The sequence below is a fragment of the Macaca fascicularis genome, chromosome 8 (assembly GCF_037993035.2).
Source record: "Macaca fascicularis isolate 582-1 chromosome 8, T2T-MFA8v1.1".
Lineage (NCBI taxonomy): Eukaryota > Metazoa > Chordata > Mammalia > Primates > Cercopithecidae > Macaca > Macaca fascicularis.
The window spans coordinates 99,665,170-99,692,168 of NC_088382.1; the positions used below are offsets into that span (position 1 = coordinate 99,665,170).

General features: G+C 37.7%; 1 protein-coding gene across 3 annotated transcripts in view; it reads right to left on the reverse strand.

The window, feature by feature from the left end:
* The window catches only part of NBN (nibrin), a 51,382-nt gene extending 32,645 nt beyond the window's left edge, over window positions 1-18,737 (reverse strand). For 2 of the 3 annotated variants that reach the window (XR_280037.4, XM_005563667.4), the window contains exons 1-7: window positions 18,596-18,737; window positions 16,808-16,941; window positions 15,478-15,626; window positions 14,834-14,993; window positions 12,328-12,431; window positions 5,343-5,460; window positions 4,524-4,717 (exon numbers count right to left, since the gene is read on the reverse strand). Coding sequence is in view for 2 of the 3 variants with exons in the window: in XM_005563667.4 (XP_005563724.1) it covers window positions 4,524-4,717; window positions 5,343-5,460; window positions 12,328-12,431; window positions 14,834-14,993; window positions 15,478-15,626; window positions 16,808-16,941; window positions 18,596-18,632 (896 nt within the window). In the remaining variant the exon portion in view is untranslated. Of the gene's footprint in view, window positions 1-2,916; window positions 3,005-4,523; window positions 4,718-5,342; window positions 5,461-12,327; window positions 12,432-14,833; window positions 14,994-15,477; window positions 15,627-16,807; window positions 16,942-18,595 lie in introns of all 3 variants that reach the window. The other variant, XM_073999072.1, reaches the window with a different exon arrangement.
* Window positions 18,738-26,999: the final 8,262 nt, after the last annotated feature.

Sequence of the window (26,999 nt, forward strand, 5' to 3'; positions counted from 1 at the left end):
AAATAGGATTCAGTTACATGTGCAATTAAAGTACTAGACTAAAAAAATAAAATTTTAAAAAGCTTATTAATCGAGTGATCACATATACCTACCTATAATTCAGGTAATTCAAAACTGGTATTTTATTACTCTACTAACTTTTGCAACTATAAATTATACTATGTGAATTAGTTATGAAGAATGGTTACATAAAATAGAAACGTTTTAATACATATTTAATAATGCTCTACAGAAATTACATCACCCTTAATGGAGAAACACTGGAAGCATTTATTTTAAAGTCAACAGTGAGATAAATGTGGACATTATCACCACTTCTAGTCAACACTGTTCTGGAGGTCCCAGTTGGTATGAAACAAAGAGACAGAAAAAAGAGGTATCAGAGAAATAAGGATTAGAAAGGAGGATGGAAACATTCCTTATAGATGATATGATTTATAGAAAAGACTACAGATAAATTATTAGGAAAAAAGAGGAGTCTGGCAAGACGGCTGGATATAAGATGAATATCTGAATGTCAGCTGAATTTCTTTACAGCAGTAGTGAACTAGAAAAAGTAATTAAACTGACAATATTCACTTATAATAATACCAGAGAATATGTACTAGCTAGGAATAAATACAGTAAGATATTCAAGATCTCTATACACAAAGTATAAAATTCTATTAAGAGATTTCAAGAAAACCTAAATAAATGGAGATTTCAAGGATAAAAATAATTAAAATTTACATAAATTGTTCATTCTCAAGTTTACTTGTAGATTCAGTGCGCTTCCTAATCAAAATCCAAACAAACTGTAGCAAAAGATGATTCTAAATGTAAACGAAAAAATAAAGGGCCAAGAATAGCCAGGATGCTTCCGAAGAAGAACAAAAAAAGACTTGTTCTACCAGCTAGGAGGACTTCATGGAAGTTGTACTAATTAAGACAATGAGGTATCGGTACAAAGAAAGGCAGACTGATGAACGAAAAAGAATAAAGTCAAAAACACAGAAGTGCATGTACGTAACTTTTGTATAAAACAGAATTCCAGATAAGTTAAAAACAAATGTCAAAAACAAAAGATGGTATCGAAATACTAGTAAAAAACATAGGTATCTTTAAAGCACTGACTAACACAGAAAAGATTTTTACTATATAGCAGGTCCTTGAACAACGTCATTTCATTCAGTGTCATTTCATTATAACATCGGCCAAGAAAAAAAACTGATTCCGAACCAGGGCCGCTGTCTGTGTGGAGTTTGCACTCTCCCCCAGTGTCTGTGTGGGTTTTCTGTGTGTACTCTGCCTTACTACCACATTCCAAAGATGTGCACATTAGGTGAACTGGTGTGTCCAAATTGTCCCAGTCTGAGTGACTGTGGGTGGGTGTGTCAGTGTGCTCTGCAATGGAATAGTGTCCTATCCAAGGTTGGTTCCCACCTTGCACCCTGAGCTGCTGACTAGGCTCTGGCCATCCACAACTGTTAACTGGATTCCGGAAGACAGTCATTTCACACAGGAGAAAACTGGGCTAGGGGTAACCATGTAAGTTATTTTCAAAGATCTGGCTGGTATTTTAGATGATAGATTTTTTTCAGACACTTACTGTCTGAAAAATAACTAAATAATTGGTGAACAAAATAAATGTGTATTATGCACAGATCAATAATGAGCATGTGTCACAGACCAAGGATTATGATTCATCCAATTCTGTGCAAGGCTGGGGAACAGGTCAGAGAAGAAGGAAAAGCAGGAGGAGATAATAAAGAGAAAATAATTAAATTAATAACAGGAAGAGTTACCAAAATTTGAGCTGAGATACCAGAAAAAGGCCTCAGCAAGAACAAAAATCAGGGTTGTATTGTTCCCCTGGACTTCTAATCTTCTCCAGAAGACACTTAATCTTTACCACAGATTTCCTATACTCACTTCTGACATCTAATCAATACAGCCATGGCAATCACCGATCACAACGTTGCCCTGTTGAAGTTCGGTCAATAGCTGGCTTTACTGGACATTCTGCTTCATATAATTGCTCCTTCATTGGCTTGAACTAAGTTAACAGGTATTATTTTAAGTGACAGTCTTTCTCAAAATATAATACTGCACTCCCTCCAAAAAATGTATTGTGGCTAGGTGTGGTGGCTCACACCTATAATTCCAGCACTTTGGGAGACTGAGGCAGGCAGATCACTTGAGCTCAGGAGTTCGAGACCAGCCTGGGCAACATGGCAAAACGCACTCTCATAATAAAGAAATTAGCAGCAGCATGGTGGCGTCCACCTGTAGACCCAGCTACTTGGAAGGCTGAGGAAGGAGAATTGCTTGAGCCTGAGAGGCGGAGGCTGCAGTGAGTCAAGATCACACCATTGCACTCCATCCTGGGGCAAGGGAGTGAAACCCTGTCTCGACCCCCACCCCCACCAAAAACCCAAAAAACCATATCGTAACAGGAGCCAAGTGTCACCTCATGATCAAGGTACCAGCGTCTGAGCTACCTGGTACTCCAGTTACTTTTTTTTAACCTCAGGGTCAATATATGCTGAAAGTAAAGAGCCTGGACTCCAGAATCCAACTGCCTGGGCTCACATCCTGGCGACCGTGCTCACTGCCTCTGCTATATGCAAACCCCCTTCTGCCTCAGTTCCCTCATCTGCACAGTGAGGACCACAACAGTAAATAATATATAGGTTGAGGATTAAATGTTTATACATACATAAATTCTTAGGCCAAGACCTGCTATGCAGGATAATTTTTTCATTATTATTATATATTACTGCTGTTGCTCTGCCTGGCACATTCTTTGTCTGGCTCTTTGAAAAAGTGGTCATAGGTAAGACATTGTCTAAAAGAGGCCTTCTCTGTTTAGAGTAAGCTTCTTCCCCACTGCCAGGTTACTGCTTCCTTTATATACATGTGTAATGATTTGTTTACTTGTCTTTCCATGTCTCTCCCTCTAGACAGTAAGCTCCAGTGATGGCAGGGACCATGACTATCTTGTTTTTCATTATATTTCCAGTGCCTAAAACACAATGGAACTACAGTAAATTTGTGTTGTAGTAGTAAGATAGTATTTTTGTTATACAGTACATCTTCTTTTTTACAGTAGTTAATACATCTCAATTAAGTAAAATATTTATAGGATAGATGACTAAAATTTTACTTTTTATTTCAGCAAGCCTGTAAGAGAAAAAAAGAAAATCCCCATGGTCAGAAGGATTCCTGGGACAGGAAAAATGAATCTTTTGTAAGAAGCTGGCTGTGGACTTTTCAGGCATATAAACACTTTAGGACTCACCTTCTTTTTGCTACATGAAGAGCAATTTAGTCAGAAGACTGCCAAGCCTGGTATTTCTATAATACATACTGGCTTCAACAACGCTAAGACTATTAATACAAATTAAGGTCTGAGGAAAATCCTTCAGTTAGCTCTTTTACAGTCTCCCTCCACACTACAAACATCATTTCAACCAATCTGCCTTTTTTTCTGCTTTCCCATTATAGCCTATATAAGGAGAAAAATGTTTGTATGTCTTTCTAATGGGTAATAACCATCAAAGGGCAACTACATTTCAACGCTAGGCAACTGCAGAAAACCTTTCACCTTTGAGTTTTAACTTTCTCAAATGCAACATATTCTGTAAAAAAACTTAACACTACTTTGTTAATTTACAGAGGTAAACTCTACAAATTCTATTAAAATAACAAAAGAGCATAAAATATTTTTGAGTAAAACTGTCATGAATAAAGATTCTCTATATCTAATATACCAAGTCACAATTAATTTTCAAGTATACTACACTATAAAACCTTTTATTAATTCTTGTATCAGCCGGGTGCAGTAGCTCACGCCTGTAATCCTAGCACTTTGGGAGGCCAAGGTGGGTGGATCATCTGAGGACAGGAGTTTGAGACCAGTCTGGCCAACATGTCGAAACCCCGTCTCTACTAAAAATACAAAACTTAGCTGGGTGTGGTGGTGCACACTTGTAGTAGTCCCGCTACTAGGGTGGCTGAGGCAGAGGATCGTTTGAACCCAGAAGGCGGAGGTTGCAGTGAGCCAAGATTGTGCCACTGCACTCCAGCCTGGACAACAGAGTAAGACCCTGTATCAAAAAAAATAAAAACTAGGCCAGGTGTGGTAGCTCATACCACTAATCTCAGCACTTTGGGAGGCCGAGGCAGGTGGATCACCCGAGGTCAGGAGATCAAGACCAGCCTGGCCAACATAGCGAAACCCTGTCTTTACCAAAAGTACAAAAATTAGCTGTGCATGGTGGCGGGCACCTGTAATCCCAGCTACTCAGGAGACTGAGGTAGGAGAATCACTTGAACCCAGGAGGCGGAAGTTGCAGTGAGACAAGATCGCGCTGCTGTACTCCAGCCTGGGTGAGAAGAGCAAGACTCCGTCTCAAAATAAATAAACAATTAAAAAAAAATTATTGTATCTACTTTTACGTTGTTAGGTGAAAAGCAACCAAAAAGGTTAAACATAAAATCTCCTACTTGCAGTTTTCTACTAATAAAGAATAATTCTATACCTTTGGAGCATATCCATTATTGACTGAATCCATTTCTTCTGAGAGTCAGGAATTAAGGTCTGTGAGTTTGTTATTCCTATATCAACAACACACGTTTCCGGAGCCAAAAAGAAATTATGTTCTTCTTCATTTTCTTCTGTTATCAACCTAGCTTCCCCACCTCCAAAGACAACTGCAGAACTCAATTTCTTATGCTAAAAATGGAAGGAAACATTTTAAAAAGTAAAATGTAATAATGTCTTGAACACATTCTTATAAGAATTTGATTTGGGAAACATAGAAGTACAATTCAAGAAGACTTGGTGCTACTTCTTGAGTAGGTAATTTCAGCTCCCACTCTGAGAAAGTCCCTAGTTCAACAGGTCTCTGCAGCCCTGAACTGTTACACTCTCTGTGGTTCCTCATCACACTTCCTAACAGCACTGTAACTGTGGGCTTACCTGCATTTCTCCACTACAACATAAACTCTCAGAAACCCCATTTTGGCACACAGAACATATTCAACAGATTGAACTTCTTTAGTTAGCTTACTACCTAAAGAGGTTTAGCTTACTAACTAAAGAAGTTAAAACTAAGTTTCCTGTCCTCCTCACTTGTGTAGTTATGAATAGGCCAGTTATCACAGATTTTAAGAAACCCTGTAATCACAGCCATGATCACTGACTGGGCAAGTCTGGTGCCTAGGCAGTTTTTTATTCTACTTCACACTTTTACACAAAATCCCAAAATGAAATACATTAACAACTATTGATAAGAGTTAATAATGTATTCTAGTTTGTAATGTATTCTTTAGGAAAATTTAGCTTATAACATAATTACCTGTTTGGCACTCAAAAATATAAATGTTTTCCCTTTGAAGATTTGTTTTCTTTCCTGTCGTCCTGACAGATCAACATTTTTACTTCCAATAGACGGTTCATCAAGAGGTGGGTAAAAACTGTAAAAATAATTAAAGTATATTCTAATTACATACTACTATGTTTGCTATTAAATTTGTAAATGGAGTGACTATCTGACACTCAAAAGGCATAATTTCCATAATACCATTATAGTATTTTTTTTTTCTAAGTAAGAATTTTATCTGGGACAAAATGACAAAAAGCATCTAATTGCCTTTTCTAGAAATACAGTGGCAGGTGACACAAAGAGCTAGAATTGATCATTAATACCTCAAAATAAATAATCCAAGGTAGACAATCATAACAATATGAACATTAAACACACATGACTCAAACAAGGTACTGAATTACAAAAGGTTGAGAGAAACATCATCCATAAAGATCAAACTCTATTAGCATCTTGTGTTTGCTTAGGAGCCAATATCTATTAAAACGCTCATGTTTCAATTCTATTAACACAATCTATTATGAGTGTTTTGTTAGAGTTCTCTTTGGAGAAGTTCAGGAAATTTTTAAACTTACATTATTTACTCAGTTTAAATAAAATTTACAAAACAAGACTAAAGAATATAACATTTTAGCTCTTTAATTTAATGCTATAAGAACATCTTAATCATCCATGAAAATAAAGGAAAATAAGAAAATGGAGAAATATCAACAGCCTCTCATCAGTCTAGAGTTTCAACTTCCTGTATAATCAGATCTTTTGCTACAGCTGTTCATAATTGACCAGCATTTCAACTTCTCTCTCTTCCTTTCAGTAAAAATTACTAACCCATGATGATGATGATAAGGGGACAATGTAGGGAGGGAGAAATTCACAACCTGGACAATCAGTCACAAATCAAGAGTTAACTATCTGCAGAGATCAACATCCAGCGTGGTAAAAACACTGTAGTCATTAAGAGTCACTATCCAGCATTTTAGAACTAATTACCTTACATCTTTCCCCTGGACTTCTCCTTGGAAACATACATGTTTCACAAAGGAAAGCTGAGTTATGATTGAACAGTTACATTACTTTAAAATTTTTTTCATAACTGATGCATGTATTTTAATTTCACTACAATGGATGCTGTAAGTCTATTTTGAAGTAATGATTTCCGGAAGCTGCAATCTCAAATGAGTTATCTGCAGGCAAGAGCAGACTCACTTGGCAGGACAGAATGCAGGCCACTGTGTTAGTTCTGGTTTTTCTAAATAACTAACTTAAAAATTCTATTTATTTTACTTTTAAAATATACAGAGAACAGTGGAAACTATTTTAACTGTTAACAAAAACTAAATCTACAATAAGAGCACTGGAAAGTTAATAGACATTCGGACACATAAAAAGGATCAATTTTAGTATCTCTTTGAATCTTTTTTATCCCTTATCTCATAATAAATATTCCCCCATAATTTATACTTCTTTTTTAGTGTAAAACCTAACTAACACTTTACTTATATACAAATAACTAGTTTACCAGTTAGTCCACACAATAATGTAACAACACTAGGACAGATTACAGAGCCAGTTACAGACAAAAACAGTAAGTAAATGTTTAACACATATGACTATGTGTTACAGTCATATACGACTACAACACTATGACTGAGTAGATGTGACATTCTTCCTGCTTTCCCAAAACACTACAGTTGAATGATTTTTAAATTATCTACTGCTTTATATTATTCACACTGTCATTCTTAATTATGCCATAGATAATAGTTTACAGTAGCCAGGGAGCAGCTAACTGTAGCTTAGTTCAATGAAGTCTGAGCCAGGTTCCTAAACATACGTGTACGGTAGCCTGTTAGGCCTCTCTAACAGCTCCACCAGAGTTCTAACTTTATTAGTGTGATTCTTTAACAGCTGACTCCTCCACTAAGTGCCATGAGGGCAGAAACTGTAACTTTTTTTGGCTCATCATTATATCCTCAAGTCTATCTTGCCTGACATTACAAAATATAAATAAAAATTCAACCTAATAATTGAAAAGTGAATAAAAAGTATAAACATCTTTCAATTCCCTCAAGTATAAATTTGAGTATTAAAATTCCAGAACTTGTACAATGTATTTTGGTTTTGTTTGAGAACACTGATAAATTTGAGCCCCAATACTTGGTAAGATCAATCTTGAACAAAAAAATACAAAACTGTATTATCTAGAAGCTAACCAAATGCTGGCTATGACACCAACACGGATTATTCTTAGTAATACATATATCTGATATATGATAGATACATTCATACATAGATAATTAATACAGTGATTAAAAAACACTGTGTTCTAGAACTTCAAATACCTACATAAGCCTTTTTCTTTTTACCAGTGTAATGATGAGAATGAGAAAGAAGAGATTAGTGATGAATGTGAAGAGATCATTAAAAAATCAGTATTTCTGAAGCATTACATTCTAGAAGTTTTAAAGCATTTCTGACACTCTAGTAATTTAATAAACTAGTACAAAAACTGGAAAATAGGAAAGTAACCTGTCAGAGACCTAGGCTAGAGGCATATTGACTGAATATAATGACACTACAAATAAAAAGTGATCTCCAATTTCTATCATTAAAAAATTAAAATGTTTTGGGTTCATTTATATAGAAACTTCAAGAGCTACAAATAATTATGTTTTATTACATAGTAACTAGTACATATTACGAATCATACATTCTATAAAATGTTTAATCTAGAAATTTTGCTTTTTCCCATTTACATTTTCTACTTAAATTCGTTACATGATCTTCAATAAATTTCATATAACCTACAGTATATCATCTTCACTTCTGTACCAAGATTTTGCAAATACAGAATTTTTCTGAATCCATGTATAATTCTGGCTCTAGAAACTGTATCCCAAGCCACACATATTTATTTGTCCAATATCTGGACAGCTGCTTATTTCATTAGTCCTGCAAGCACACGTTCATAATTTTTAGAACCATTTACTATATGGCTTTATTTATTTATTTTTTTGGTGATCTGGAAAAGGCTAGACTACAGTGACATCCACAATTTGCAAATGTGAGGTTCTATCTCCTGAAAAAAATTACTAATACTAGCTAAATTTCTTGCCTTCGATTTAAATTAACTATGTAAGGTGGCCTCTATAAGCTTCCTAAACTGTCAAACTTTCATTTAATGAGATTATTTCAGGCCAATGTGTCTTTTGGGTCTGAGATTTGACTACCAGCTGATAAGTCAACCTGTTCCTGTTTCAAGGATGCTGGCAGAAGACAAACACTCCTGAGTCACAGCAAAGCAAGCAGCATGAGCCCCAGTATGCTTGCTGCAGGTCTCCTCTCTGACCAGGTGCCACAGGTAAGACGTAGGGGGTACATACAGTGGTGTGTGTTACAGGAGAGAGGAACACTGAACTTGGGAAACCACCAGTATTACAACAGGCCATAAGCAAGCCTACATTTTGTCACAGGAAGGAAACATTACTTCATCCCTCGAGGTTTCTCACTGCAAACATACCCTCGAGAAATGGTCTGCGTAAAGGAGAGTCAAGGCCTTGCATTCTTGGCCTATTCAGCAAATTGTTTACAAATGCAAGGGACCCATGGAGGACTCCACCTCTCAAGAGTATCTCCCTAAAACAATACTTGTTTGAAATAATTAATACACCATCCTACAACATGACTCTGTAAAAACTCAAATAAAAGCCAACTCCCCCTCCTTTCTAGGGGATAATCTCCTTACATTTAGACATATAAATCTCCTCTATTAGACCACAGATTATCAAAATTGAACACTCCTTTTAAATGTATTCTTCTAAAAATGACTTCATCTACTTCAGCTACTTTGATGACAGTCAAGGAAAATGAGATATTGCAAATCATTTTGTGTACATGAAGTTATAACTGTCATATCCTGTTTCTTGATAACAGTGCAAAGATGTACACATAGCTGTACTAAATAAGACTGTACATTTTATTGGAAAAAAATATTATAGTATGCCTCCTAATTTAAATCCAGGACTAGCAGTCATACTTTTTTGGAACATTAGAGGTACTTACGTAATCAATGGAGTCACCACAATTTATTTCATATCCCTTTCATAACCCATTCCTTCTACTAGTTAATGTTTATAAATCGAATCTTTTTTCTGTTAACTGAGTACTCAAATGAGCTTTCAACAAGCACATCAAAATGGATCCAGATGGGTACAGGACTCTATTAAGGCAAATAACTACATACATTTAAAAATTTTATTATCAATTGCCATCATCAAACATGGGCTAATAGAATAAATAACCTGTTCTAGTTAACACCGAATTAGGAGTTATTCAACAATCTCATGGTAGGGATGCTGCATAGTCGTCATGTACATTGATACAATCAAAAACTGAATCTAGAAAAAAATTATGTTGAACTTGATCAAAAACAACCCTAGGTTAAACACAACTGACAATCTGAACAAAAAGAGGAATCAACAACTAATTCTAAAAACTCCAAGACCACAAAATATATCACTAGTAGTGAAAACTTATCAGACTCCTCTACCCTCAAGTATAATCTAGAATTAAGAATAGTTCATTATCTGTAGCCAGAGTCATTATTTACAAGATTTTATGTATTTCCTCAGGGAGACTTATCAAGAGGCTTCAGGGAAAATTGTGATTCTGTTAAAATACTATGCAATTTTGTAGTTATGTCGGTGAAGTTTCTTGAGGAGAGACCAGTGCTTTCATCTTCTTCTTCTTTTTTTTTTTTTTTTTGAGACAGTTTCACTCTGTCGCCCAGGGTGGAGTGCAGTGGTGGGGTCTTGGCTCGCTGCAACCTCCACTTCCTGGTGTCAAGAGATTCCTATGCCTTAGTCTTCCAAGTAGCTGGGATTATAGGCACCTGCCACCACACCAGGCTAATTTTGTATTTTTAGTAGAGACAGGGTATCTCCATGTTGGTCATGCTGGTCTCGAACTCCTGACCCCAAGTGATCCGCCTATCTTGGCCTCTCAAAGTGCTAGGATTACAGGTGTGAGGCACCAGGCCTGGCCTGCTTTCATATTTGCAGGAGTTCAGTCAGGGTGGTGGGAAAAAATGTAGAGGGATGAAAACCTTGGAAGGCCAGAAGGTTTTACATTTGAAAGCAGCCAAATTCTCTTACACAATGCCTGAAAGCTTAGATTAGATAACAAGGGATGTAAAGAAACTGATCTAGGTAAGTTACTTAGCTCGGAACCTGGCCTTTTATCATTCGTAGGACTGCTCTCTCCGGATGGGAACCATGTTAATTATCCACAACTGCATAGACTCAAAGCCTTTGTCATTAAATCTATACTGAATAAATGACCACAGCACCAGCTAGTTGGGCTATGGCTGCTAACTCTACAGCACCCTCCTCAGTGTCTGTGGGTGGCTCAGCCCCGTAGCTCGCTCTTTCACTGGATACCTGTGTTTGAGTGCATTTGTTCATCTGTCGCTGGGTCAGGGTCTGTGGGTCAGACCTGGCACATATTCAGGGGTCTTGGACTCAAAAAACGTTAAGAATCCTCTATTTTAAAATCTGAGCATCTTTTTCCAGAGTCCAAATATATCGCATTACCTGCCAACTGGAGTATAAAATACAAAAAAACTTCCCAGATAAAAATTATAAACAAAGAGAAAAACCTGATTTTTGGTTATTTTTAACAGCTATTATCAGGTATAAACGGTCCCTAAAAAACGAACATTAAGCAAAATAGCTTATAACAGCTCAAAACAGATTAAAATTAGTAGTAAAATTTGTAACTGGCATAACATTTTAATTTTTTTTTTTTTCAATTTTAAGTTCTGGGATACATGTGCAGAACGTGTAGATTTGTTACATAGGTATACATATGCCATGGTGGTTTGCTGCACCTATCAACCTGTCATCTAGGTTTTAAGTCCCGCATGCATTAGGTATTTATCCTAATGCTCTCCCTCCCCTTGTCCCCCACCCCCCGACAGGCCCCGGTGTGTGATGTTTCCCTCCCTGTGGCCATGTGTTCTCACTGTTCAACTCCCAATTATGAGTGAGAACATACGGTGTTTGGTTTTCTGTTCCTGTGTTAGTTTGCTGAGAATGATGGTTTCCAGCTTCATCCATGTCCCTGCAAATGACATGAATTCATTCTTTTTTATGGCTGCATAGTATTCCATGGTGTTTATGTGCATGGGTATGGACATACACCCAGTCTATCACTGATGGGTATTTGGGTTGGTTCCAAGTCTTTGCTATCGTAAATAGTGCTGCAATAAACATATGTGTGCATTTGTCTTTATAGCAGAATGATTTTTAATACTTTGGGTACATACCCAGTAATGGGATTGCTGGGTCAATTGGTATTTCTGGTTCTAGATCCTTAAGGAATCACCACACTGTCTTCCACAATGGTTGAACTAACTTACACTCCCACCAACAGTGTAAAAGTGTTCTTCTTTCTCCACAGCCTCACCAGCATCTGTTGTTTCCTGACTTTTTAACTCGGCTAGGTAGGTATTAGTCTCAATTTTGAAATGAGTAAAATGGAGCTCAGAAAAACTGAGCTACATTCCCAAAGCTATGGTGCTGTTAATATTCTGGACTATGTGGCTCCCAAAGAGGGTTGCTGCACCACACAATTCCAGAGCTAACTGTGGTGTGATGCCCGGACCTGACAGATGTGCTCTTCTGATCATACCTCAGTGCCATTTACTGTCTGTCCATTTTTTTCTTTAAATATTAGCATATATTTAACATTTGTTTCAGAGATACAGAATAACCAACAAATAAATTTGGGAAACTCTTTCTTTACATACTAACAAAAAATCTTCCATTAATAATACTTAACTATAACAGCAACTATTACATTCTGAAACAAGCATTAAAGAGGGACTCAACCTAAATAAAAATCAATGCTATCATATATTATAAGTGATATCTTGTTATATTTAAAATACATAATATACCTTTCAATTTGTGGAGGCTGCTTCTTGGACTGAACTGCTTTCAGGAATTCAGTAAAATATTCTGGCTTTACAATTGGACGTCCACAAATAAGTGCACATATAGTCTAAAATGAAGAAAACATGTGAATATATATATATTCATATGCTACCATTTTTTTAAGGAAAAGTTTTAAATTATAAACTACAAAGAGGCTGTTTACATTCATAAAAAATAATGTTTTCCCTTTCATCTCTCTAAATTTATAAAGAAGCCACAATCTATAAAACAGAAGTCAGTCTTTGGTCACTGCATCATTTTAGAACATAAATCACAATATAATCACTCAATTATAAGAAGTCACCAATTATAATACTAATTTTTAAAACTGCTTTTTTGGAAGGGGTGCAACAATATAAAATAAAAGTCAATTTTAAAATGCATTCCACTTTCAAAGACATTAAAGTGTTAAAAATTATTTAAGAATTGAGAAAATGTAACATCTGCTGCAGGGAAGACAGTATTAGGAGATGAACATGAGATATTTTTAGACTGTCTTTCAGAAAAATTGTACTATGCAGTAAAGCCTTTCTGAGAAAGTAAATAAAGAAATCACTTTTGGTAAAAGCATAAAATAAGTATATATAAAGTGGAAAAAAAGAAATTTAAACTCACATGTGAATTAAGCTGTAAGTCTCAAATATGATACATCCAAAAAACATGACAAACATTAGAAAATACTACAGTGGGTAATGAAAATAAAATTCAGAATAATATAAATATGCTTTTTTATTTTTGAGACAGGGTCTCGCTCTGTTGTCCAGGCTAGAGTGCCGTGGCGCGATCCTGGTTCACTGCAGCCTCAACCTCCTGGGCTCAAGCAATCCTCCTGCCTCAGCCTTCTGAGCAGCTGGGACTATAGGCACATGCCACCATACCTAGCTAATTTTAAAAATTTTTTGTAGAGAGGGAGTCTCACTATGTTGCCCAGGCTGGTCTCAAATTCCTGGGCTCAAGCAGTCCTCCCACCTTGGCCTCCCAAAGTGCTGGGATTACAGATGCAAGCCACAACACCCAGCCATGAATATGCTTTTAATAACACAGGGTACTTCATTGTCTAAATAGGCGCAAGCAGATTTAGAATGTCTCTCAAGTATGGAACCTGAAAGACATCACCTTCCAAAGTGAAAGAAAGAAACTAGCATGAACCAGTAATGTGCAAATCAACACTGCACTGAGTAATCTCTAATACACGTGACTTGGGAAATTAATTAGTCCATGCCTCAGAAAACAAAAGTTGAACTGAAAGGTTTTTTTGTTCTTGTTGTTGTTCTTGTTGTTTTTTTTAAGTAGCTAATAGCAAGAAAAAAATGGTCTTTGACTTCCTTTTTGGCTCTAACATTCAATGACTTGAAAAATATAAGCTAATTGTACTTTCAGAAAACTTACCAAAAAAATAATATAACAACAAGGTTTTCTATTTTGGCATATGAATGATCAGGAATTTTTTTTTAACAAATTAATCTGTAAACCATGTTGGTGTGTGTAATAAAGCAATTCACAAGGTGGTCATCAGCATCCCACCCACTGGAAGTGCCAGGTCTGTCACAGACGTAGTAAAATATCTCTCAAGACAATCTAACTACCTTTGATCTTATTTCACACCAACCAAGCAAGTGTATGATTACCTACTCTATTTCTTAAGTAATATCTTAAAGAGGACTGTGCTAGGGCCCACACTTAAATATTTTGGTAAAGGGGCAACCCTTCTAAAAACCATAAATGGACACTTTGATTTGTAAATCTACTATTTGTGAGTTTATATGCATATACTAGTACTCTGGAGGCTAATCACACTGCTGAATTTATAAAATCAACTTCATAAACTTGCAAAAATAAAAAAACCCTTGATTACAGACAACCCCACCAAAGCACAAGTTGAGTTCCAGCTGAGCAGCAAGCCTTTCTCCATGATAACTCTTTAGCTATAAAATATAATTCTAGTTTAATTATATTAAATACTAAAGGATTTTTAATAAAGGAATCTAAGTATTTGTGGTTTTTTACTATAGATATTAATCTAAAAGAATCCCACAAACCTATAGTCAACCTGTTAAAAAGGAGATGAATCACCTGGAGACTGGAGGAAGACAACTTGATGGAAGAGACATGAGATGCTAACTTTGAAGACTGGCAGTTAATCTCTAGTTGCGTTGCTTTAAGACTGAAAACACAAACTAGGCACTGTCATAACCTTCTTGGTGGAAGGACACCAGAATCACTTTTTAAAATGCTAAACAAAATGTGAAATATAATTTTAGTTGCTTTGGCTTGTCTCAGATAATAAACAGGTTATCTGAAAAGCCACTCAAGCCTAAACGGTATACAAAGGGACGGAGTGGGTATATATACATCTACAACTAACAGTTCTGATAGTCTTAAAGTAATTTAAAAAAAAATTCTGTGTATAGTGGGTAAGCTTAAATTCAAAGAACTTATTTTAACATAAGAACAAGATATTCAACCTACTTTAATGGTAACTTTCACTGATACCATGACAAGGTGAGTGCATTCTTCTGTCCAATTGTTTACAGTAAATCCTCCAAGTTGCAATATAGCTTGATTTAAAGCAGTTTTCCCAGACACATCTAAACAAGAAGAGCATGCAACCAAAGGCTCATACTCTACTCTGTAAATGAGAATAAGTTAAATAAAGTTATAGTATCATAGTTGCAGAGATGGCAACTTTTAGCACTTTAAAACTTTAAGCTCACATCATATACTGTTATCCTAACTTTTATTTATTGTTACCCTTTGTAACCTATGAAATTATCAATTCCTCATCATTATTAAGCTTTGTAACCTAGAAAATTATCAATTCCTAAGTCCTGAGTCCAAATGAAGAAAAAACAATGACCAAAAGTTAACATTATACTTTCACCAATGAGGAATCGAAGAAATATAATTTCCCATGAAGTCCCTCAGGGCCCACTCAAACTCCCATCACCATGACGTACAAAACGCACTAACCACCCCCGGCACAGAGTCCAATACTGTGCTAAGTAGGAACTAAATTACACTGTTTTAAATTCATTAATCAGAAATATCATTTTCCTTTAGGATTTGGCTGAAATAAAGCTGTCCATTTTAATATCAATTTAAACATTTCTTACCTGAATTTACTTTCAAACACTCCAAAAGTAATACTATCCCCCGACTTCAAAGTTCGGGAAAAGCCATTCTGCATTTTTTCCTCATTAACAGAAGTACCATACTTAGAATTATCTTTTAATGTCAATACAGGGATTTCATCTGTTTGACTCTGAAAAGTTAGAAAATAATTTAAAGTCTTTTACCACTCAGTACATTCACTTCTGAGAGAAAAAGGTTTTAAAAGAAAAAACAATAGGCAGGTGGCAAACCTCCCAACACAGCAGAAAATTACTGCTTTCGTTGCCTTGAGAGGAAGATCCCTCAACTAACAATTCATATTTCCCCTTAGGGAAGTTTCTTAACCCAGGATTACCCCTCCCAGAACACACATTTTTTTACTTGTGTACATCAGTGGGGATTTTCCTGACCCCTCACACACATTCGAGAATTTTTTGCTTTGGTGCAGTCTGTTTCATTAAAAACATGACAATTTCATTCTTAGATCTTTTTTTGTTTGTTTTACAGTATCAAAACCACATTGCAAAAATTAGTCCCATGAGAATATGAGGTTATAGGCTAGTGTTTCTGACTTACAGTAACAATTTTACTTTTTCTGCAGAAATTTCAATGTTTTTCTATACCTAAAAGAATAGAAACAAAACCTAAATAAAACTAACAAATTCAGATCGCATATATGCAATCTTTGATTAAAATAATGGCTTATCTTTCTTATTCCACCAGCGTTATCATGAGTACAGATATTTATGTACTTTTTTAGCCCTTTTATCACCCACGCTTGTGATCAAAACAAACTCAAAGCCATTTAAACGAGCTGTGGGCCTAAGTAAGCATTTCCCTAATAAAACAAATGAATTCCCATTGCAAAAACTTGTGTTATATGAGAAATGCCCGTGTCCACACAGCTACATAACCTCTTTAAGAGCCAGAGCCATGAAGAACTGTTCATTGTTCTATTCTCAGGGTTGGCATAGTTACTGACACATAAAAACACATTACTGCTAACGGCAAAAACAGCAATTACTTTTGCACCAAACTAATAGTAAACAATATTTAGTAAGCAAATAAAAATAAATATATCCTACTTCCTCTGAGATTCTAACTAACTAAAACAAAGAGTAAATTACTGAAATAGAAACTTCAAATCTCAAAATAAACAAATATCACTGGTACCACTGCCAAAATATAAGTATTTAATTTTGTTAACATTAAAAAAGTCTACACAGCTCTATAAAATGACAAGTCCTGTGATCTCTCTCTCACATACACACCAAGAGAATATTTTGTGCAACCCCCTTACTGGAAACTAGTGAAACAAAATTAGTAACATACCAGGTTGGTTACCGAAAAGTTAGCAGTTAACACAGCATGATTTCGGCTGATTGACTGATCATTTTCAATTAGAATGGCACAGTTTTTCCTTCCAACAACGTACTCAACGCCAGTCAAAAGTCTGTATGGCTCTCCTGAGACAAATTTTTTTTAGAAAAAGATAAGTTGATAGACACATACACATGTACACGAACACACACATACATGTAAGTATATATGATATAGGTATGACAAATATTAAATAAAACATCTTTATTTTGTTATTCAAATGTTACTCAACTTTATATATGTCAAACTTGTGTTTTCAGTAAAGCCTCACTGAAGGATACCAAAGGTTATCTAACTATGGTGTTTCAGAAGTAACAACAACAACATTTAAAACACAATAAAAAACAGAGAAGAAAAGGTTATCTAGATAGAAGGCTACATCATTTTTCTAAAGGGAAAGCAATGCTGAAAGAAGTCAATGTTCCCTCAAATTAACTTAAAAACTTAATGTATTACCTAGCAACAATCACAATATTATGTTTGGAACTTGATAAACAAAAATATCTGGAAACTATAAAAAAGATACTCAAGCCTGTAATCCCAGCTACTTGGGAGGCTGAAGCAGGACAATTGCTTGAACCCAGGAGATGGAGGTGCCACTGCACTCCAGCCTCGGTGCCAGAGTGAGATTCCGTCTCAAAAAAACAAAACAAAACAAAGATAGTCAAGAAAAATGTGAATAATATTATAGGAGCTTGCCCTACCAGATGGCAAAACATGTCATAAAACTAAAAGTATGGTATTGGACCAGGAGTGAACACCACAGACCAACGCAACAAAGTCCAGACTAAGATGCACGTGTACATTTTTTGCAATTTTGTTTTTATCTTAAGGAGAGCATCTCCAATCAGTGGGAAACGGTTATCAGTTTCTTTTAAAATTGCTGTAAATCATAAGTTGTTGGAATAACAGTATATATACTGGAGACATGCGGAGTTCCGTCTGGGAGCGTGATTTCGTTACCCAAGTGGCAGAGAGATTAGGGCAGATAAAGAGTAAGGAGTCCAGGAGAGCCAGGTCTCCAGGGACGCCTTGACCTGTGAGTCTTCACAGTATATTTATTTAGTTTGGCCGTCTCCACACTCTCTTACCCTGCCAGTCCATTTAGTCTCTACATAGATCTTTGCTAATCATCATGTAAACTTCCCGTGGACAAGACCCTTCACACCCACCACAGGCAACCAATTAACATGTGATCACATTTCACACAGCTGGAAATGAAGGGGAAAAAATCGACTTTTCCCGTTGTTCTGATGACATTGTGGAAAAGGAGTCTGAAACAAAACTGAAAGTAAGCCTTCTCGTGGTAGTCATTTCCCCAAACTGTCCGGTAGTTCTTCACAAAAGTCATGTGTGGCCCCCGTGTGGTCCGCCCACGCTAACTTCCTGCCGGGGGTTCCCACTAGGCGCCGGCTGCCGCTCACCCGCAGGCCATCCAGCCCGGGCGCTGCAACCTTGCCGCGGTGAGGCTGGGAGGAAGGGGGAGTCGGGGGAGAGGCGCGGGGGACGGCCACCAGGGGGCGCAGCAATCACCCCACCGCCCGCGCTGCATTCCGGCTCACAGCCGCCGCGCCACCGGGAAAACGCGCTTGCCATACAGTGAACTCGCCGCTTCTGCGACCGCTTCCGCAGCCTCCCCGAGCGGGAACGGACGCGACGCAGGAATCATCACCCGCAGGCCCTCCCCCGAGGCAGTCGCTACCGGGAAAATGGACCCCGAGGCTTCCCTTCCGCCCTTACCTCCTGCCGGACCCGCGACGGGCAGCAGTTTCCACATGGGTCCGGCTCCTCAGGGCTGAGGCCGGCGTGCAACCGCGTAACCGGGGTGGTAGACGAGCGCGGATACGGCGCCTGCGGTCGGCACGGGCTCCGGGACGTGCGCGCTCCCGGGAGCCACGCAGGCTGCCTTGGATGAGGCGGGAGTGCGACTTGGGCGCTTGGCCGCCACCTGGTGGTTGGAAAAGGAACAGCACAATCGGTATTAAAATGTGCTGCGTTAAAAGGGCACGTTTCTAAGGTGTCGCCGAATATAAGGTTACTACCTTTCCTGATTATGAACGAAAAGAATTTAAAAAACTAACTCCAAAGCAACATAAGGAACGTTTTTAATTAAATGCATTAAAATACCAGTTATGTAGTTTCGTGCGTTTGCAATTTCTTAAATTGCAGGTGTTCTTTTGGATTCTAGGGATGGTGATAATAATGACGAAGATAAGGATTTCACCTCAAAGTAAACTCATTATTTTTACTCTTTTCTAAGTTCAAATCAACTTGTCCTAACATCTTTATTTCATAATGCCATCGTTTCATCTAATCACATGCTAACTACTGGGCAGTCTCCTGTATTTAATACCCTTCCTTTCCATTTCCACTTGTCTCAAGCTGGTTCAAGCTCTCCTCCTAATTCCAGTAGCTTCCTAACCCATCACCACCCACGTCCCCCATAATGTAGGCTACATCCTGCGCACTACCAAATAAACATCTGAGAGCACACTCCTGATCACATACATTTTGGCTTTCAAAAGCAGTCTGTAATGGGGGGAAATGTCACTTTCAAAAGGCTCGTTTAGGCTCAGCACCGTGGCTCGTGCCTTTAATCCCAGCAGTCTGGGAGGCCAAGATGAGAGGATCACTTGAGGCCAGGAGTTTAAGATCAGCATGGGCAACTTGGCAAGACCCTGTCTTTATAAACAAGTTTAAAATTAGCAGGGCATGGTGGCATGCTCCTGTATTCCCAGCTACTCAGGAGGCTGAGGCAGAAGGATCACTTGAGCCCAGGAGTTCAATGCTGCAGTGAGCCATGATCATGTGCCACTGCACTCCAGCCTGGGCAATAGAGCAAGATCCTGTCCAAAAAAAAAAAAAAAAAAAAAAAAAAAAAAAAGCTGGTTTACCAATCTCTTTATCATCATAAATGCAAAATCCTAAACACAGTGTTAGCAAATTGAATCAAGTAGTATTAGAATAATCATAACTAAGAGGGATTTATCCAGAAACAAAAGGATGGGTTAACATTGGGGAAAAAAATAAATGTAATTCATCAGAATAATTTTTAAATAAGAGAAAAATCATGATTATCTTGATAGTTGCAAAGAAATTGATAAAATTTAACACCCATTTATGATAAAAACCTCTCTGCAAAGTAGGAATAGAGAAAACATCCATGATCTGATAAAGGACATTTACAAAAAAAACTACAGCTTACGTTATACTTAAGGTAAATTATTGAACATTTCCCCAAGACATCAGTAATGAAACAAGGACGTACATGCTCTTACCACTTATTTTCAACATGGCTTTAGATGCTCTAGCCAATGCAATAAAGGAGAAAAAGTAACAAAAGACATTAAGTTTGGAAAGGAAAAAATAACAGTCATTATTCACAAATTACATGATTGCCTATATTGAAAATCAAAAAGACTGTTGGCAAACTATTTTAATTAATAAATCAACTTAATAAGGTTCTAGATATAATATCTAGATACAAAATTTAATTGTATACTTATATTCCAGAAAATAAATAGAAAATTACATGTATAATTATAATGGCACCAAAATAATCAAGTACTTAGTATTACATCGATCAAAATATGTAATACAAAATATTATTGACAACATAACATTATTGATGGAAAGTTTTGTTGTTTTTTTTTTTGAGACGGAGTCTCGCTCTGTCCCCCAGGCTGGAGTGCGGTGGCGCGATCTCCGCTCACTGCAAGCTCCGCCTCCCGGGTTCACGCCAGTCTCCTGCCTCAGCCTCCTGAGTAGCTGGGACTACAGGCGCCTGCCACCGCGCCCGGCTAATTTTTTGTATTTTTAGTAAAGACGGGGTTTCACTGTGGTCTCTATCTCCTGACCTTGTGATCCGCCCACCTCGGCCTCCCAAAGTGCTGGGATTACAGGCGTGAGCCACCGCGCCTGGCCGATGGAAAGTTTTTAAAGTCCTAAATAAATGCAAGGATAATGGATCATGTTCACAGATTGTTAAGATGTCATTTCCTCCAAAATTGATCTATAGATTCAATATAACTTCAGTAATGTCTCAAATGCTTTTTTTGAATAGAAATGGATAAGCAGATTCTAAAATTTACATGGAAATGCAAATGCCTAGAATAGCCAAGGCAATTTTGAAGAACAAAGCTGGAGTATTTAAATTATGAAATACTGAGATCTATTATAAAGTTACAGTTATTAAGTTAGTGTTTGCTTGGTACAAGGATAGAAAACAGGCAAATGAGTCAGAATAGAGGGCCCTAAGAGAAGTGGACACATAAGGTAATTTGATTTTTCAAAGATGATTACAGGGCAGCAAAGGAAAGTCTCATGTGCCCCCACCCCACCCCACAAATTAATGATCCCGTTTATTAACATGACACAAGAAATGTGTTCACATAACACAAGAAATGAAGACTGATCCCCCTAATTCATTTAGATGAATTAGACTTCATCTAAATTCCAGATGAATCATAATTTAAATATGAAAGTAAAACAATAAATATTGGTGGAAGAAAACATGATTTCAAAGTAGGCAGATCTTTCTTAAGTAGGACACACAAAAGTATGCCCTGCATCATCGAATCCCTAAATGTCACTGATTTAGTGAAGCATCAGCATTTTGCAGGAATTTTCTTCCACACTCTGAAGTATGCGTATCTCACCAACGCCTCCAACCTGTTTGCCAAATCCTTGCTCATCCAACCTGGCGAGCATCATACCATCACTGTAGTAGAACAGTGGGATGTTCTGTAGCATGTCCAGACACTTCAGGTCTCTTGGGACTACATTATGCTAGAGGTTAAGGAGATACAACTTAGCTCTGGGTCAACTTTGCAAATATTTTCTAGTATTTGTTCTAATTAAATATGAGCACTTTTGGATTCTACTTTCTGATAAGGTTGGGGAAACACATGTCATCATACCAAACACCCCAAACCTGTTGCCTAGGGTCATGTTGCTCTGCTCTTGTAAAGATTTCACATCTGATACGGCAGCTCTAATTGGGGTTATTACTTTGTTGATTGCAGTAATCAGCTGTTTATTCTCCAGGAACTGTCAGGCTTTTGTAAGTCAAGTATGGTGAATTAAATGGAGATATAAAAGGAACCAAAAAGAAAGCACTAATATCTATCATTCCTCTATATTGTTTTTGCTCACTGTCGTGGCTGTGCAATTTCAGAGGCTGCTCCCTGTTGGCCTTGCCCACGTTGATAGCTCTTACCCTATGGGCCAAGGAGCTGATGTGAGTATTGTAAGAACTACCAAGGATGTTCATTTCGATTATATATTTGGGAACTAGGGAAATGACCACCACGTAGGTCTGTGTGTTCAGTGGACCCACTGTGTGCCAGACCTGGACAAGGACTCCCTTAACTCTCTGGCTTCTGAATACCTCTGCTTTAACCAGGAGCCATACTATTTTGGGTTCATGTGTATCAATAATGATCATGTCCCACAGCCCTCCAAGTATGTGGGCATTCTCTTTTCCTCAGTGTATGATTTTCCAAGTGAATGGCTATAGGTCCCTTAAGGGAAAGACTGAGAGTAGGATGGGGTGCGGGGAGGTTATTACCATATATTCTTGCTATGGGATTGCAAGATCCTTCTTCCTGGCAGTCCTGCCTCTCCACCAGTCAGTGGGTTCTGGATTGGTAAAGTGGCTCAGGTCATGATATTCAGAAAAAGACCGTGACTTTCTCTCCTTGGTCAGGATCATTTCGTGTAACTATCCACCCTCTAGACCTTCTTTTTCTATTACCTACTGCAGGTATGACCATGTCAGTTGCCCATATTCATTAAGGACACTGTCACGTATGTGAGAGATTTTACTCCATCTCAACTCTTGCCATCACTCTCACCTATGCTGAAAACTCACTCTAGGCTCACCATTCTTCAACTATCTCAGCTTCTGTGACTTTCACCTCTACTCCACACATACCACCCTCTCGGTTGGCCACACTTTCGAACTTCACATCATCAGAACCTTCTTCACCCTTATTCTCCTGCTTTCTAACTGGAGCTGCCTGGCCTTCCCACTTCTTTGTATGTTCACTTCCATTGCCCCTCTCTTTAACCTCACCCAGGACTCCAGCCTCATGATCCTTCCACTTTACCCAGGTGTCAGTCTCCTTCCATCCTCCTTCATATCCGGGCTGGACATCAGGATCGATAGCTCAGTAACTTTGCTGTCAGTCAGCTTCTCAGTACTGAGCTGTAGCTCTCAGAAGTACTTTTACTCTGAGATCTCTCAGCTCCATAGCTCACTTGTCTGGAAGCCCTAACAAACTCAGAACTATGAGTCAATCCCACAACAAATTTCTCTACTGAGACACCTGAGTAAAATCTGTCCATCTTCAAAAATACGGAGCCAATGCCAATCCATAAACTCTTATATCAGTTGAACTACAGAATACAATTGATCAGTGTCTTTTCCTGCTTTTAAGAAAATCTATTCTCAATAACTCTGAAGAGCTATTTGACACATTTGCTGAACTCCTCAGATCTGATCATCTCCTGCTTTCCTTCCAAGAAAATGGTATCGTATCTTACTAGAAATTGATGCAAGAACTTCCTTACAATTTCTGACCTTACACTGCTGCTGTTCATATCACAAGACAAGCCTCTTGTCTTTTAAAATCTGTACCCATGCCTTATCCTTGCCTTCTTATTTCTGGTTTAATATGATTTTACTATTCAGTTCAGGATCAATTTCTCCATGTGCTTACACCCATCTCCTCTCATTTACCCAGGGTTTTGCTTTATCAGTTATCCCTTTCTCCTACTTGTTTTCAGTTTCTCCCTTTGGTTCCTTTATCTTACCCTAAAAATATTTGCCTTGTCCTCTCCCCCAAAATTCCATTAACCCTGCCATTAATTTCCAACTAATATTCAGCTAAAATATAAGTTCAATAGTGCTAGACTTAATTACACAATGGGTAACTAACAAAGGTAACTGAGTCTCCTCTTATCCATAAGTCTCTGAGACAAGTCTCAATCAATTTAGAGGTTTATTTTTGCCAAGGTTGAGGACAGGCTTGGTAAAAAGACACAAGCCACAGTAGAATGCGTGGCCTGTAATTTTTCCAAGGATTTTGAGGGCTTCACTATTTAAAGGGGAAAAGTGGTCAGGAGGGGAAAGACGAAAAGAAAAAAAGAAGGACGGTATGGTCACACTCTTGTGAATCCACACGTTGCACAAGAAAGGGAGGGGAGAGAGGGAACAGTTGATGTATTCATATCGTGCTCAATAAATCTGTGCTTTACATAAGATAAAGTAAACATAGAAGAAGCAGCAAATATGCATTTGTCTCAGGGTGAGTGGGTTGGGGGGCGGCAGGATGATTTCTAGTCTCCTCTTGTCCCATACCTGTGAAGATAACGTGTTAATTTACATCATTAGATGAGGGAGGACCCCTGTGGAGATACATGGCCATCTGTCAGTTTAAGACAAAAGGAAAGGTAGTTTTTTCATGACTCAGTTTCTGAGCTTAACTCTTCCCTTTTGGCATAGTGAATTTGGGGTCCTCAGATTTTATTTTCCTTCCACAAGATACTATAATATATACATGGTAGTTGTTAAGCAAATGTGAGTTTCCTTTTCTTCCTTTCTAGTTCCATGAGGGAGGAGGTGGTGTCTAAGACATGTCTGTGTTCCTACTGTCTAAATCACTTCTGTGTCTCATATTTACCATAGTGATGAACACATGGAAGATACATAACTCTTTGTTAAACTTCATTATTCATTGAACCTCTTCCAACTTTTACTTAGATTGCAACTGTGAAGGTCGTTGGGGTGTGGGGTGTGAGTGAATGAGAAGCATGTGGTGAACAAGTGTTGATTCAAGGTGTATCTTTATTATTATGAATATGTCTGATAGTAAGGAGCAATGAGTTCTGTTTTTGTGTCCCAATGCTCATTCTACTTTACTATAATGGTTTTGCTATAATAATTATATATTTTACTAGAATAAATAATTTAACTTCTATGTGTCTTGTTTCATCTTTATATGAGACTATAACAATATATGTATGATTAATCTGTGCATAAGAAATAGAATTGACACATCAATGGATTACTTGAATCATATTGGCTGTTTGATCATAGTTTTTTTTTTTTTTTAATTTAAAGATAAAAGAATGTAAGACTCCAAATTGCAGAGTATGAGATTTGGCTTCACTGAATGAGAACAAATAAGTCTGTGTAATGGGATCATGGGCAAGCCTCCCTTGCAGAAGTCATTCCAGAAGCGAATTAACAATTGCAAAGCACTTTGAAACTCTGAAGCTCAATATTTACCTAAAATATGTAAATTAGACGGAGTATTCAAACACCAGAGATACATAAGAGCTAATATTATATATATATGTTATATATATATTTAAGTTATTTTCATTTTAACAGTATTTCACAATGACCTCCTTAGTACCACACCAGGTTACCTGTAGCAACTCTATCAAATCTAGTTTATTTGCAAAATCACAGATTTTTAGAACTACAAGTGATCTTATAGTTCTACACTTTTCTCATTTATGCAAACACCCTAGTTTTATAAGGAAAATAAAGCTGATAAAAGTTAATTTGTCCGGTAGCAGAAAGCCAATTTGTCACAGAGTTGTGACAAGAACAGTATCATCAGGTGGTTTGCTTCTCATTGCAACTCTCTTTCAATCCCTTCAGCTCCCAAATGGAATAGACTTAGTTCCTGGAGCACAGCACAACTCTTGAGCAATTTCTGTAATGTACAATCTGGGGAGTGAAGGCAGGATCAAAAACCAGAGAGGCCTAGCACAGTGGCTCACATCTGTAATCCCAGCTACTCTGGAGGCTGAGGCAGGAGGATTGCTTGAGCCCAGGAGTTTAAGGCCAGTCTGAGCATCATAGTGAGATCCCATCTCTAGAAAAAAATTAAAAGCAAAAATCCAGAGGGAGGAACATTATTCACTGTAGTTCCCTTTTCCCCGACTCAGACTTGCCCTGTAAGGATGTCAGTGATCACTTGTCTGGCACCTTCCACCAGATGTAAGCATGACTCTCCCTTTCAGGTGGGCCTTACTGATACTCTTCAGTAGTGAGTCAGAAATCAAAGAGTGTCTCAGTCTATTTATTCTATTTCCAAAATAATATGGAGTAATCCTGTGGCCATTTCTGAAAGGTGTGGGTCTTCCTCACCGCAGCAGCACAGGCTGGTATAACAACATGGCTTTGGGGCTGGGTGCCAAGGGGTTTACTTGCAGCTTACTGCTGTTGGGGATGTCCAGTTAAACACAACATTTCCTGCCATCCCAGTAGACTCACAGGCAATTGACTAGAGATTGTGAAGACAAAAATAAATCTCACACTTTATATAGACAAGCAGATACAACCATTTCATACATGTTCTTAAGAGGAACAATAATTAGTCCTCAAGTAAGAGGACTTGACAGCACCCTTTGTCACACCTTGTTCATTCCAAATTCACTTGGTAATTAGGGTGATCACCCATATTAACTAAATGGGTTGATTTAAAGGAAAAATTAACTTATTTTATCTTTATGACTGGGGGTATGTTTCAACTTGAAGCTAGGTAAACAGCTGAAGTTAGGCTCCTACTTTCCCACAGAAATAGGAGATAGGATAGGGGCACTATCTTCTTTGATTATTACTTTGCAAAGGAGCGGCTGTAGGGTCCTTAGACACTGCTGCATTGTAAGGCTGGCAAGAGGCTTACTTAGCCTTAAATAAAAAAAGATTTGCATACATTTCAAAGAGACAACGAAAGAATTTGCAAGGACAAGATTTATAAAGCAAATGCTCTAAGAAAAAGGAGGAGGGGAAACCTCTTCCTTTATTTTCAACAGGGAGAATTAAGCCTCTTATTCTTAATTTGTGTTTGCCCTTACATTCCCAACCTGGCTAAGCCTGATCACCCTCTTCAACCTCTTTTCCTGGGGCAGAAGCTGTGAGCCTTAATTTCATTCAAACACAACTCCATTTTGGATACTGCGTGTCTTTTTTTAATTTAAAAAATTTTTTTTATTCATTTTTTTTGACTCTAACAAAAATATTAAACTGCACTGGCCAGACGAGGTGGTTCATGCCTGTAATTCCAGCATTTTGGGAGGCCTAGGCGGGCTAATCGCCTGAGGTCAGGAGTTCGAGACTAGCCTG